The sequence below is a fragment of the Vipera berus genome (genome assembly GCF_964194415.1).
Source record: "Vipera berus genome assembly, chromosome: 1".
Taxonomy (NCBI): Eukaryota; Metazoa; Chordata; class Lepidosauria; order Squamata; family Viperidae; genus Vipera; species Vipera berus.
This window is the reverse complement of record NC_138202.1, coordinates 72,623,397-72,635,736: the sequence shown is the minus strand read 5'-3', so window position 1 is coordinate 72,635,736 and position 12,340 is coordinate 72,623,397. Positions and strand designations below refer to the sequence as shown.

At 43.1% G+C, this 12,340-nt stretch overlaps 1 protein-coding gene across 2 annotated transcripts in view; it reads left to right on the top strand.

Annotated features, from left to right (window-relative positions):
- The window catches only part of PLEKHD1 (pleckstrin homology and coiled-coil domain containing D1), a 60,407-nt gene that overhangs the window by 8,824 nt on the left and 39,243 nt on the right, over positions 1-12,340 (top strand). For both annotated transcript variants that reach the window (XR_014027160.1, XM_081333264.1), the window contains exons 3-5: positions 7,262-7,351; positions 7,961-8,037; positions 12,212-12,303. Coding sequence is in view for 1 of the 2 variants with exons in the window: in XM_081333264.1 (XP_081189390.1) it covers positions 7,262-7,351; positions 7,961-8,037; positions 12,212-12,303 (259 nt within the window). In the remaining variant the exon portion in view is untranslated. The remainder of the gene's footprint in view (positions 1-7,261; positions 7,352-7,960; positions 8,038-12,211; positions 12,304-12,340) is intronic.

The following is a 12,340-nucleotide window of genomic DNA, read 5'->3' as shown; positions in this document are numbered from 1 at the left end:
GTACTGTAGTGGCAAGAGGAATTACTACAATATATAACTCTTTATTTTACAACGTAATCTGCAAGATATGAAGGAGGCTTGTGTGCCCTAGAGGAACGTCTTGGAGTTCCCATCACTTTGTGGTCTACCAGCTTACCCAGTGGGCTGGGTAGACTTGTGTCCCTTTGTGCTCCTGGATCAAGGGGATTCGATGCACTCTGGCTGGCCTCTCCAGATTGGCCCACCCCAGAGTCAGACTGTTCGGCAGAGTAGGCACAGTGGTTGCTGAAGTTTGGTTGGCTTGCTCCTTCAGGGGACCCATGTTGCACTCCAGGGCTCCCCAGTTCTCCCTCCAGTTCTGCCTCAGTTAAGAAGGAAAAGTCCTGATAGTCTATGTGAGGACTGGCTTGGCCGCAGGTTTGAGGACCTTGGGAGGGACTTATGACACAGTCCTCACTTAGTGGCCATTCTGGAAACCATTTCCTGAGCTGATCAATGTGTCGTCTGACAACTCTCCCTCCCTCCAACCCCACTTCATAAGATAGGGGTCCGGATGCCTTGGTAATTTGACCAGGAACCCACAGATTCCCATGACCATAGTTCCTGGCCCAAACCCAATCGCCCATGTGCAGCCCCCTCAGGGGTTTTGGTTGAGAGGCTTCTGCTGCCACTCTATCTGGATGCAACCTGTCCAGTTTAGTAATCAAACACCTCCCCCAACGTAGTTCTGCAGGACTTTTACCTGTGACAGTGCAGGGAGTAGAATGCTGGCAGAGTAAAAAATCTGCCAATCTGTGATGCCAGTCACCTGTGACAATGCGCTTGAGTGCTTCCTTTGTTGTCCTCACCAGGCGTTCAGCTTGACCATTAGAAGATGGATGAAAAGGCGCAGACATTGCATGTCTGATGAGATTAGCTCTAAGGAAGGCCTGAAATTCAGCAGCAGTGAATTGGGCCCCATTGTCTGAAACTAAGACATCTGGCAACCCATGTGTGGCAAAGAGTTTTCTCAGCACCTGTATGGTCCTAGCAGTAGTCATGTTAGGAATTGGAATTACTTCCAGCCATTTTGAGTGGCTATCCACCCTCTATAAGGAAGAGCTGTCCCTGAAAGGGCCAGCGTAGTCTATGTGAACCCTAGACCAGGGAGTGTGCATTTCCTCCTACCTGTGAACTGGAGCCTGTGGCATTTCAGGCCTAGATTGCTGGCATGTATAACAACCATGGATTTGAGCCTCAATGGCCTTATCAAGGCCAGGCCACCAGAGGTAGCTTCTAGTTAAAGCTTTCATTCTGACAATGCCTTGATGGCCTTCATGTAATGATTGTAAAATCCTGTCTCTTAGGGAAGTGGGAATTATGACTCTGTTTCCCCATAAAATGCACCCTTTATGGGCAGATAACTCATGCCTCCTGAAAAAATAGCTCTGAAATTCTGAGCCTGGACTTTTATCCAACCAGCACGTGTATACCCATGACAACACTCTACTAAGTATTTTATCTGTGGCAGTTTCAGCAGCAATGTCCCCTGCATGGAGGGGAAACTCAGGTATGTCCTGTATGGACAGTATTCTAGCAGCAGGAGCTGGATCAGGATCCATTAGTGGCAGTGGTAGTCTGCTGAGGCCATCAGCATGGCCCATTTCCTTGCCCGGTTTGTGAATTAATTTAAAATTGTATGTAGATAGGAAAATAGACCATCTCAGCATTCTTGGAGATAGTATGTGGGGGGTTTGTTTGTCTGTTGTGAAAAGTGCCAACAGAGGTTTGTGGTCAGTGTATACCGTGAAATCCCTGCCATATAAATAGTCATGGAATTCTTTTATTCCAGCAATGATGGCTAGGGCCTCTTTGTCAATCTGAGCATAGTTGCACTCAGCAGAGGACAATGTCCTTGTGTAAAATGCTATAGGAACCTGTTTCCCTTTTTTTTCTATGTGACTTAAAACTGCCCCCACCCCATAGGGAGATGCATCACATGCAAGACATACAGGTTTAGACTCTTTGTAGTGAGTTACAGTGGACTTTTCTGACAATAGTGCTTTTAAGTCCTGGAAACTTTTTTCATGTAAGTTAGTCCATTTCCATGGAGCTTTCTTATCTAGAGGCCTGTGGAGGGGCTCTGTTATTGCTGCCTTATGAGGTATAAATGTGTGATAGATGTTTAGGAGGCCCAAGAATGCTTGTAGCTCTCCTTTTGATTTGGGCCTAGGAGCCATTTTAATGGCCTTTACTTTAGAATCAGCGGGGTGAATGCCGTTAGCATCAATTCGGAAACCCAGGAATTCTGTTGAAGAAACCCCAATACTACACTTGTTCTTTTTTAATTTGAGGCCTGCTTCGCGAAGATTCCCCTGCAATAAGAACATCATCAAAATAAGGGCAGATGCCCTGAATACCCTTGAGTGTACGCTCCATGATTCCCTGAAAAATACCCGGTGCAACACTGACTCCAAACTGTAAGCGTTTAACTTTGAAAGCCCCCCTCTGAGTCATGATCATATGAGCCACAGCTGTGGCCTCATCAACAATTGCTGATAGGCCTGTGCTAAAAAGTTTAGCAAAAATAGTACCCCCTTGCAAGGAGGCTAAAATATGATTGACCACTGGGACCAGGTAAGCATGTTGCTTGTGGGCTTTATTTAGTGTGCATTTATAGTCAGCACAAATGTGAACTTCCCCGTTGGCTTTAAATGGGGTGACTATAGGAGTTTCCCACTCCCCACCATCAACAAGCTGTAACATGCCCTGTTCTACGAGCTTATCGATTTCAGAATCAATTTTATGTTTTAAGGCAAAGGGGACCCTACGAGGCTTAACCCTGATTGGAACTAAGTTAGGATCTAACTTAAATGAGATAGGCGGGCCTGTGTATGTGCCTAGGGTTGAATCAAAAACATCTGCATATTCCTCGCATACTGATGCGAGGTCTGCAGTTTGCATCTGGTTTATGCCAATAATCTGAATACCTAAGGCATCAAACCAATCAAGTCCAATGAGACTCGTTCTCTGGCCCCCTACTACTATTACATCCAGGTGCCCCAAAAACCCTTTAAACTTTACCAACAAAGTGGCTTCTCCCATAACTTTAACATGAGCGTTTGAAAATCCGTTAGGATTATATCTGAGGGTCTTAGTTTGGCCCAATTGTTACTGTGCCTACACACGAAGTTAAAAGTGTCTTGAGAAATAATTGAAACTGCAGAGCCAGAGTCCAATTCCATCTTACGTGGAACTCCTTGTAGATCTATCATGAGCTTAAGTTTGGGCTTGAGGGGGCGTCGAGCCCCGGTGCGGCATACGCTTCTATGGCTTCTGAAAAAACCCACACTAACTGGACACTGGGCCCCAGTACCTCTCCTAGTCGGTTCTTCCGACTGGTTTTTGGGTGGCCGGTCTCTCTGGTGGGCTCTGCAAACCACTGTCCTTCCGCAAGCTCTGCACGTGGCTGATCGAAATCTGCAGTTGGTGCGAAAATGGTTGCCGCCGCACCCCTTACATCTCAGTAAGAGAACTGCCTTGTAATTGTCCTCTCGCTGCTGGCTGTTTCGGTGTTGCGTGTTGGGCTGCTTTTGGAGTCGGTTGATTTCAGGTTCTTCCTCCTTGGAGAATTCTTCGGTGCATTTGACGTCCTCACAGTGGACCGTTTCTTCAAACTTTGTCGATTTGGTGGGCTGCACTGTTTGAACGGCGCCCCCAGCAGCTTCGTCAGCCATCACCTCATCTTGTGCTTCAGAAAACGTTAAATTTGGCCTAGCAAAGAGTCTCTGCTGAAGAGTTCTGTCCCATAGGCTGCAGATGAGCCGGTCTCGTAGTCGCTCTTCTAAATTTGAAAATTTGCAAAGGCGTGCGGCCTGCCTCAGGCCTGCTATGAACTCAGAAGCTGATTCACCCGGTTGCTGCACTCTTTGGTCAAACTTGAACCGCCAAGCCATTTCAGACATCTTGGGCTGGAAGTGCCCGGTTAGCTTGTTTTTGAGGTCTGCATAGGAGACTGCTTCGATCGGTGGTGGCACGAAAAGGTTCTCAGCCAAATCAAAGGTTGCTGGGCCGCACACACAGAGTAGCATTGCGGCCTTCAGTCCTTCTTCCGCAAACTGATTGGCCCTGAGGTAGTTTTCTACTTGTGATAGATATGACGGCCATTCCTCCGGGTGTTTCACGTTGAATTCTCTCAGTTTCCCGACCTTTGGCATTCTTTTGCTGGTTCCTGTGTTCTTCTGGATCCTGCTTCCAGGCTCAGGGAATGAGTCCACTGAGCACGAGGTTGCTAGCGTAGCTTGCTAGCCGACCTTGAGAGAGGGGGGGGAAATGCCTTTTCCCTCCGGCGTGCGCTGCCTTTCCCTCGTAGACTTCAACTCTTAATCAGTGAAGCAGGATCCCACCTTCGTTGCCACTGTTAAATAGCAGGTTCTTTGGCGCAGGAGTGAAGACGCGAAGCTGAGTACAAGGTAACTCATAGTTTACTTCATGCAGAAACTGCACTGGAGAAAAGGCTGCAACTAGCCACAATATATAGTCTAGCCCCTGGGCGGCAGGCAATAGGTTTGAATCAACCATTGCCGCCTGGAGATAGCCAATTGCAGCACAGGAGACTTGTAGTCTGGGTTGCTGGAGAGCCGTTGGCTGCTCCAGCAACCCATGTGGTATTCTTTAAGAGCCCAGTACATAACAGGGGTGATTATGCCCTTATGCCTTTAAATAAAAAGTGCCGCTAAATGTACCAGTATATGGTTAGCCTGGGAACAGAGTGTACAGTTCTTTGGGTATGCTTCTGTTGTTCCCCAACCTTTCTTCTTTTCATCACTCTCATTTAGAAAACAGGCAACCTCCATGTATTTTCTGTCTTTATGATTAATTGACAGTCAAAAGTACTTTTCATCTACACCTTGTAACTTAAGAGATTTACCAGCTGATCCTGATCTATGCTCTACTGCTTCCATGTCATTCTTTTACGTACATTTTATAGTTTGTTGTTTAATAGATTTGTTTAAAAAACCATCTTTACTACTGACATTTTAGTAGAAACACCAGTACAAATTATCACATGTTTATATTTTTATATAAAATATTATCACAGCAAGCTTTAGACTTTAAAGACTTCTTTCTCCCCAATGCGGTTAAGGATATACAACATGATTTTCACCAATTCCACATTCTCCTGTAGTATCTCATGCCAAATTTTGAGCAAGGCAGGTTTCAGAAGGCTATAGGGGGCTGATAAATCCACGGAAATCCCTTCCTTCTTTTGCTGATGGGAAATGCTCATGACTCAGCTCATCTGAAATAAGCACAAAGCAAACCAAGCACATTTTGCATAGAAGATGAAATATCTTTGACCATCCAGTTCTTGTGAATGCCGAAGGTTCTGATAAAGAGAATCATCTTCACTGCCACTGAGGGCGGGGGGGGGGGGAATACAGGTGGCTCTAGATAAGTCACCTTAAGAGTATTCCAGCAATAGGATGCCACGCTTGAAGAGTTTCTCTTCTCTCTATGTTTAGCGTAACTGCCCCAAATATATGATCTATCTACTGAATTTGTCATTAATTAAAATGTTGAAGAAATTTTAAAAGAATGGACACCAAGAAGAAATACATTGCAATAGATAGAAGAGACCAGTGCATGGAAAACAGTGGCCAAACACTCACTATTGAAGAGTTTGCAACTGCCAACAACGTGTTTGAATTATTTCTACACCTTTTTCTTTTTGGAAGAGGTTCCTTATTGATCAGGGAAGCTAAGAGAGCTTCCAGACAAGTCTTTATGTAAACAACCCTCCTCATTTACAGAAGACGACAAGGATAACTTTCAGTCATTACCAGCTTATGATTTTTACTGTTTCCACTTATTTTCTTTCCATAATGCCAAGATATGGGAAAAAAGGAGAAAATAAATTCACAATGTTCAGTATTCAGTCAGAGATAGAACTGATCTGTCTGGAAATACCTTCCTTTAATAAGCCTTATTTTCTTTCAGATAATTTTCTTTACAAAGTACCTCACATAGTGGAGGTGTTGTAGCTGAGAGTGTGTGTTAGTATCTGTGAGCTAAGTGAACCTTGAACCTGAGGTACAGCAAGTCCCGGGATTAAGAAAGAGTTCTGTTCCTAACTCTATCCTTAAGTTGAATTTGTATGTAAATAGGAACAGGTTATTTAGTCAAATATTTGTCTTATTATGTAGTCAGAAAAATACAGGAGCATGACACCACTCAAAATGGACAAAAAGAGGACAGCATTCCTCTTTCTCTAGCTGAGGAACTGCTGCAGCCATATCATGCTTTCAGGAACCATTGAAAACAGGCTGCACAGACTTCCGGTTTGTCATTGCGGCTGCTGCGGCTGCCGGAAGATGAGCTCCATCTGCTGCGTTTGGTTTTGCTTTGCTGGGAGACCCTGGAAAGGGTCAAGAGTCACCCTGTAGGGGCAACAAGCAAGAAGTGGACCCCTGTTTGATCACAGGAGGGCGGTAGCCCTTCTGCTTGATCCAGGGCAGCCCTCCAAACCAGTGGACGAAAGACTGGCCATAGAAATATGGCCCGTCACTAGGCTGCAGACAGCCAAAGTCAGACTTACCACCAGGCACTTCTAAAGCAGCGTGGATGAGACTGGGTGAGATCTGAACCTCTCTTCAATCCTAAGTATTTTCTTTTCCTACAAAAGCTGCCCAAAGTATCTTCCCCCCTGTGATGAGAGAGGGAAGAGAACTTCTATCCCATCCTCTTAAGAATAGCGGTGGCTGACTATCCAGGGGAGTTAAAACACTGAAAGAATAACCTTAATCTAACTGGATTTATTTGCTTCTAAAATTTGGGGACCAAAAGATTTCTTATCTTTACTGAAGACTTTGGTTTTTATTTACAAAAAAGGAATAAAATAAAATTGTGTAGCTTCAGTGGTTCATTGATTTGCAGGGGGTGGGGGATGTGTGCCATCTGCCAACTGCCTTTTCAAGTCAGATCTTGTTGCCAGTCAGCCACTCAGCCAGATTTGCTCCAAATGATGAGATAGGCGGTATATTAAATAAGTAAGTAAGTAAATAAATAAATAAATTTGTCATTTTGAGTACCACAGTCAGCCCGTTTATAACTACTAAGGGCTGTTTATAAGCCAAAGATATATAAGACTTCCTGTATATATGTATCTGTTATCATTAGCTCTATGAGGATGCCCATCTCTCAATCTTATCTAGTCTAACTGCATCATGTCACTAACTGCATCATGTCACTTCTCACTGGTGATTTTAACCAATTGTCTGAAATATCTTTGGTGCCTCCTCAGGGTGTCATACCTCTTGGTGGTTGCATCGTAGAAGCCAAAGAAGAATCCAATATGCCTTATGCCATGAAAATCTCTCACGAGGACTTCCATGTAAAGTGTTGTTTTTTTTCTTGTTCCACTTAATACATTTTAATACTGCACCAAGTTTCTAATTAGACAGTAAAGAAGTAGATGGCCCAACATAAGCATGCAGCGGAGATGCTCAGGCAGCAAAACACTGCTCCATCACTGGAGGTTTTTAAAAAGAGACTGGACCACCGTTTGTCCAGAATAGTATAGAGTCCCCTCCGTAAGCAGGGGGTTGGACTAGAAGACATCCAAGTTTCCTTCCAACTCAGTTATTCTGTTAATCTGATTTCCCTTTGGTAGTTTATTCACATAAGTGTAACAGCTAGTAAAGGGAACTATTAGCTGTGACATTAGAAGTCCCTAAGATTTTTCATTTGTTTGCAGACCATCACTTTCAATTGGTTAACTTTCCTTACTGCTTTCCAGGGATCAATGCAAATTGTTCGTGCAACATTTGTTATTTCCAGTATTAGTCTGGGAAAGTCATGCAAGTAAAACTGATATATGTATTCCCAGATAGTCTTCTTTTTGTAATAGTAGTGGTTGTTTGTTTTCCCCCTTTGATCAGCTGTGTTTACATTCCAGTTTCTCTTGAGGAAAAAATGGTGTTTATGATTATTATTTTTTTAGGGCAACATTGTACTAGCAGCAGAATCAGCTTATGAGCAAACCCAGTGGTTAGAGATGCTTCAGGAGTCTGGAAAAGTGTAAGTGTGCATGCAGTCACTCCATTTTGCTTGTCTTGATTTTGAATTGCATTCAAGCTACCATTACTTTTTTTTTGGAGCTCTCATGGTGAAAAGGCATTGTGCAGTATGGTGGCTTGGAAGCCTCTTCCTTTAGCGGTTTTTCTCTCCCTTAAAAATAGCCTCTCAGGATAGAGAGAAGGATTATAAATGGAAAGTGACAACATGAAAGTTCAGTGCAAGCAATGCCTGGAAGTGCTCTTTGGTTTTGCAAATATTTTGGTTAATATAAAGAGTTTAATCCCACAAGAATTAGTACCCTAGAAGAATTCACCATGGAGTACTTCCCATAAGCCTTGCTTTTGCTGATCCCACTTATTTTATCTGCTTCTCAGGATACAGAGTGGTAGAGCACATTATTTATCACTGCTGTTGTTGCTGCTGTTACTATTTTAAAAGAATAAGGTTGCCCAACTCCACTGTAACTCTGGGTGGCACATAATCACTTCTAGACATACAGTATGCTTTATTCTCCCAACAAAATCAACAGAATTGTGTATGAATTGCCTAGGGCTGTGGACTTGATTTTAAGAATGTATTGGATGCCCAGCTTGGTAAATGCTTAATGGCTAGATGATATTCACATTGTTCTAAGTAGAACCAATTAATAAGCAAAAACCAATAGCCTAATCAAGGAACTACCAAGGAGAAATCTACACCCCCATCAACACTGGCAGAGCAACCTACTGCGTATAAGTTGGGAGCAAACTCCACAATCACTAGCACCGGTGGTAATGAAACTTCTATAAACAAACAACCAAACTCAAAGAGCATCAAGGACTCCACAATTCAACCTTGAGTTACATATATTATCTTCTGTATAAATCAGAAGTAGCTGTGTCTCTGCCCTCTCTATTAATACTTTGTTTCCCCAGTTCCTTTCAAATCTGTTACCTCCCAATACCTCTCTGTTTCTGATATCAATTTGTCTTTAGGTTTCCACCAAATAGATTGGCCTAGCGGTTAAGGCACTTAGCTAGAAAGTGGGAGTCTGTGAGTTCTAGGCCTGCCTTAGCCATGAAAGCCAGCTGGGTGACCTTGGGCCAATCATTCTCAGCCCAACCCACCTCATAGGGTTGTTGTTGGGCAAATAGGAGGAGGAAGGTGTATTAGGTATGTTTGCCAACTTGAGTTATTTGTAAAAAATAATAAAGGCAGATGAAATAAATACATAATAGAAGGAAGATAGCAGAACACCCTTTTAGCTGAGGAACACAAGGCTTTGGGTTTGTAGCTGTTTGGCATTTCCCCTCTATTTGTCAATTTCAATGTTCCCCCTCCCACAAGTATATAAGAAAGCACAGTGTCCATGGGCTAGTCCACGGGGTAGGCAACCTTGGCTCTTTTATGACTCGTGGACTTCAACTCCCAGAATTCCTGAGCCAGTCATAAAAGAGCCAAGGTTGCTCGCCCCTGGGCTAGTCCATTTCAATTATTCTAGATGACCTAGCGGGTTGTACATTGATGGCAGGAATTCCCTCCTCTCTGAAATTCTTTCAGCCCTTTTATTTTCCAATCGATTTTTTTAAAAAAATTAATTATTTAATTTTAGGAAATGTGCAAATATGATGTAAAAGGAAGGTCAAACAAACCAGCTGAGAGAGGTTAGGCAGAGCTCGGAAGTGAAAACCTTCTGGCTTCTGATTAGCGAAGCTTTCCTTTCTGGCTTGTGATATGTTGAAAGCAGGAGAAAAATTGGTAATGGAGATCAGAGGCAGCAAATGTTATGCTGGCCTTGTCGTGACTCAGGAATGACTAAATATCATTTTAACTCAGCAGTGGGGAAAGGCTGCAAGGAAAGAAATGTCATTCCGAAGAGAAACTGCGGGATGGAGCCTGCATTAGTTTCTTTCCCTAACAAGTTACATCTGACACCCAGGCAGCCACATAAAATGCATTTCCTAAATCCCATGGAATGCAATGGGACTGACTTCTGGGTGAATGTGTCCCAGGCTGATAGCTCCTCTGCCTATCTGAAATGTCATCTTTGACTCAGGCTTATTGTCTTGATTAGGAACCTTTTCTCACTTGAATCTGGCTATATTATCTATTTTTTGCCATGTCCCTATGACCTTGCCTTTATGTGATCCCCAGCTTATGCACAAGACAAAGCCCAAATTATTCTCATCTGTGTCCCTGTTAACCCCCCCCCCATTCTGCTACCATCCAACAGCAGCCTCATGACATATGACATTAATTAGGCTTATCACTGTTGTTTTGGAGGGAGATTAGATGCCTGGAACAATGGGACTAGAAGCAATGGGGACAGTCAATTTTGTTCTTGAATGGTTTTCTGTCACTTCAAGGATGGGGTGATGACACTCATTTCAACAGTGGGAAAAGCTCCACATCAGATGGATATCTGGCTTGAACAAGTGGGAGGAGAGTCAGAAGGAGCTGTTCAGTTCAAGGGCTCTTGACTCCTGTCATCTATCTTCAGCTAAAAACGGAGAACGTAATTTAGAAGAGGAATATTGTAACCAAAATGAATGGAATTACTGATCCCATCAAAAAGGAAGTGCATTGTAAAGGGCCCCAAATAGTCAGCCAATAGGGTATGGTTAAAACAACTTTGAATTTCTTGCTGACGGAAAGCTTATGGAAATACCAAGGGTCAGGCTACGCATTCATCTAATTGCATATTTTTTTACCATTAAATGCAATGTTGTACTTCCCAAATTGCCAGCTTTGCAGGAGAAAGCCATCCAGACTGGTGTCCTAATGTGGGAGGTTAAGAGGGGAGCACTCACCTTTTGTCTCTGCTAAGGTACTAGTTTTGCCATTTGGGTTGCCATTCTTTTCAACAAGAACTTTTGGGGTAAGGCTAATTAACATTCAGATGGACTTAAATGGAGAGTACAAGCACGAACAACAGATGATGCTCTCTTACTGTGGTGGAATGTAGTGCAGATTCACCGGAGGGAGGTGGGGTCTTTCCCAAGGAGCATAGGTAGAGTGCTTTAGTCTGGCAAAATTCCTGGCTATAGGCCGGCAATAATAAATTACTCTGAAGTAATTCCTCATGTCATTAACTATCTTCTACGTGGTTTGCTCTGTCCTACTCATCTTCTTTCATCTTCTCCCACCTGTACTTCAAGGCAAAAGCACTGAGAAGCATCTTCACTGCCTGGTACAGCTTAAAATAGCTTTGAAGAATTGCTTCAGCAGTCATGCAATTGTTTAGTTAAGGAGGGTAGCTTGACTGTGAAGGTCAAGAACATTCTGAAAAATGTGGCTTCGGTAGGATTGCAGGAGCCAACTAACCATCTGTGACAGAGCTGAGCAGAAAGATCTATCTCCCTTTTTATTGTACTCTTAACTTGGGGAGAGAACAGAATAGGAGTTTCACCCCCTCACACAATTGAGTAAATGTATGCCAGCCAACTATATCCCAATGCAGCAGTCATTTGGGAGTTCTTCCAACATTCAGTATAAGGGGGGGGGAATCCATCTTGAGCTTCCATACTCGCCTGCAACATAAATCTGGGTTCTGCAGCCAGCTAATGTTGAGACTGCCCTCAATCCTTAGTGTCCCAATCCATATGTCTTCGGAGAAGGGCGGGATATAAATGGAATTAAAATAAATAAATAAATATGTACTTTGGGATTCCCAAATTCCATTTTGCAGACTTGCAAGAAATGGAACCAATTTGCACACAATGTTGAACAATTTTATAGCGTTGAATATCTAAGAACCAAATAATAAGAGTACCAGTGAAACATGAGAATTGTGGTGTGTGACTTGGTTTGGGAGGGTTTGGAGCCCCAGGTAGCAAGAGGTAGAGTCTGGGCCAATATATTGAAAGAGAAAATTAAAGTAATGCTATGAATTACACAGGCACCCTGTTGTTATGGCCCTTTTATTCTTTGGAGGGAAATGATTTCCATGTTCCTTCATAGTGCTGGTTATTTTCATTTTCTCCCACTTTATCTGTTCAACTGAATAGTACTAAAAGAAGGCAAGGCTACCAGCTGTTTTCAAAGTTATTTTCCTTTGTCTTGGGGGAGAACATGAAAGAAGGACTCCCCTCCTCCTCGTTTGACACCTAGGAAAGGAGGAAAGAAAAAAAAGGAGGAAAGAGAAAAGGAGGCTGTTTTAATTCTTTGATTTCTTTTTCTGTTCACTTTTTTAAAGGACCTGGAGAAATGCTCAGCTGGGTGAAGCGATGATTGAGAGCCTTGAAGCTCAGGGACTACAACTGGCCAAAGAGAAACAGGAATATTTAGGTTGGAACTAACAGCAGCAATATATGTAAAGATTATT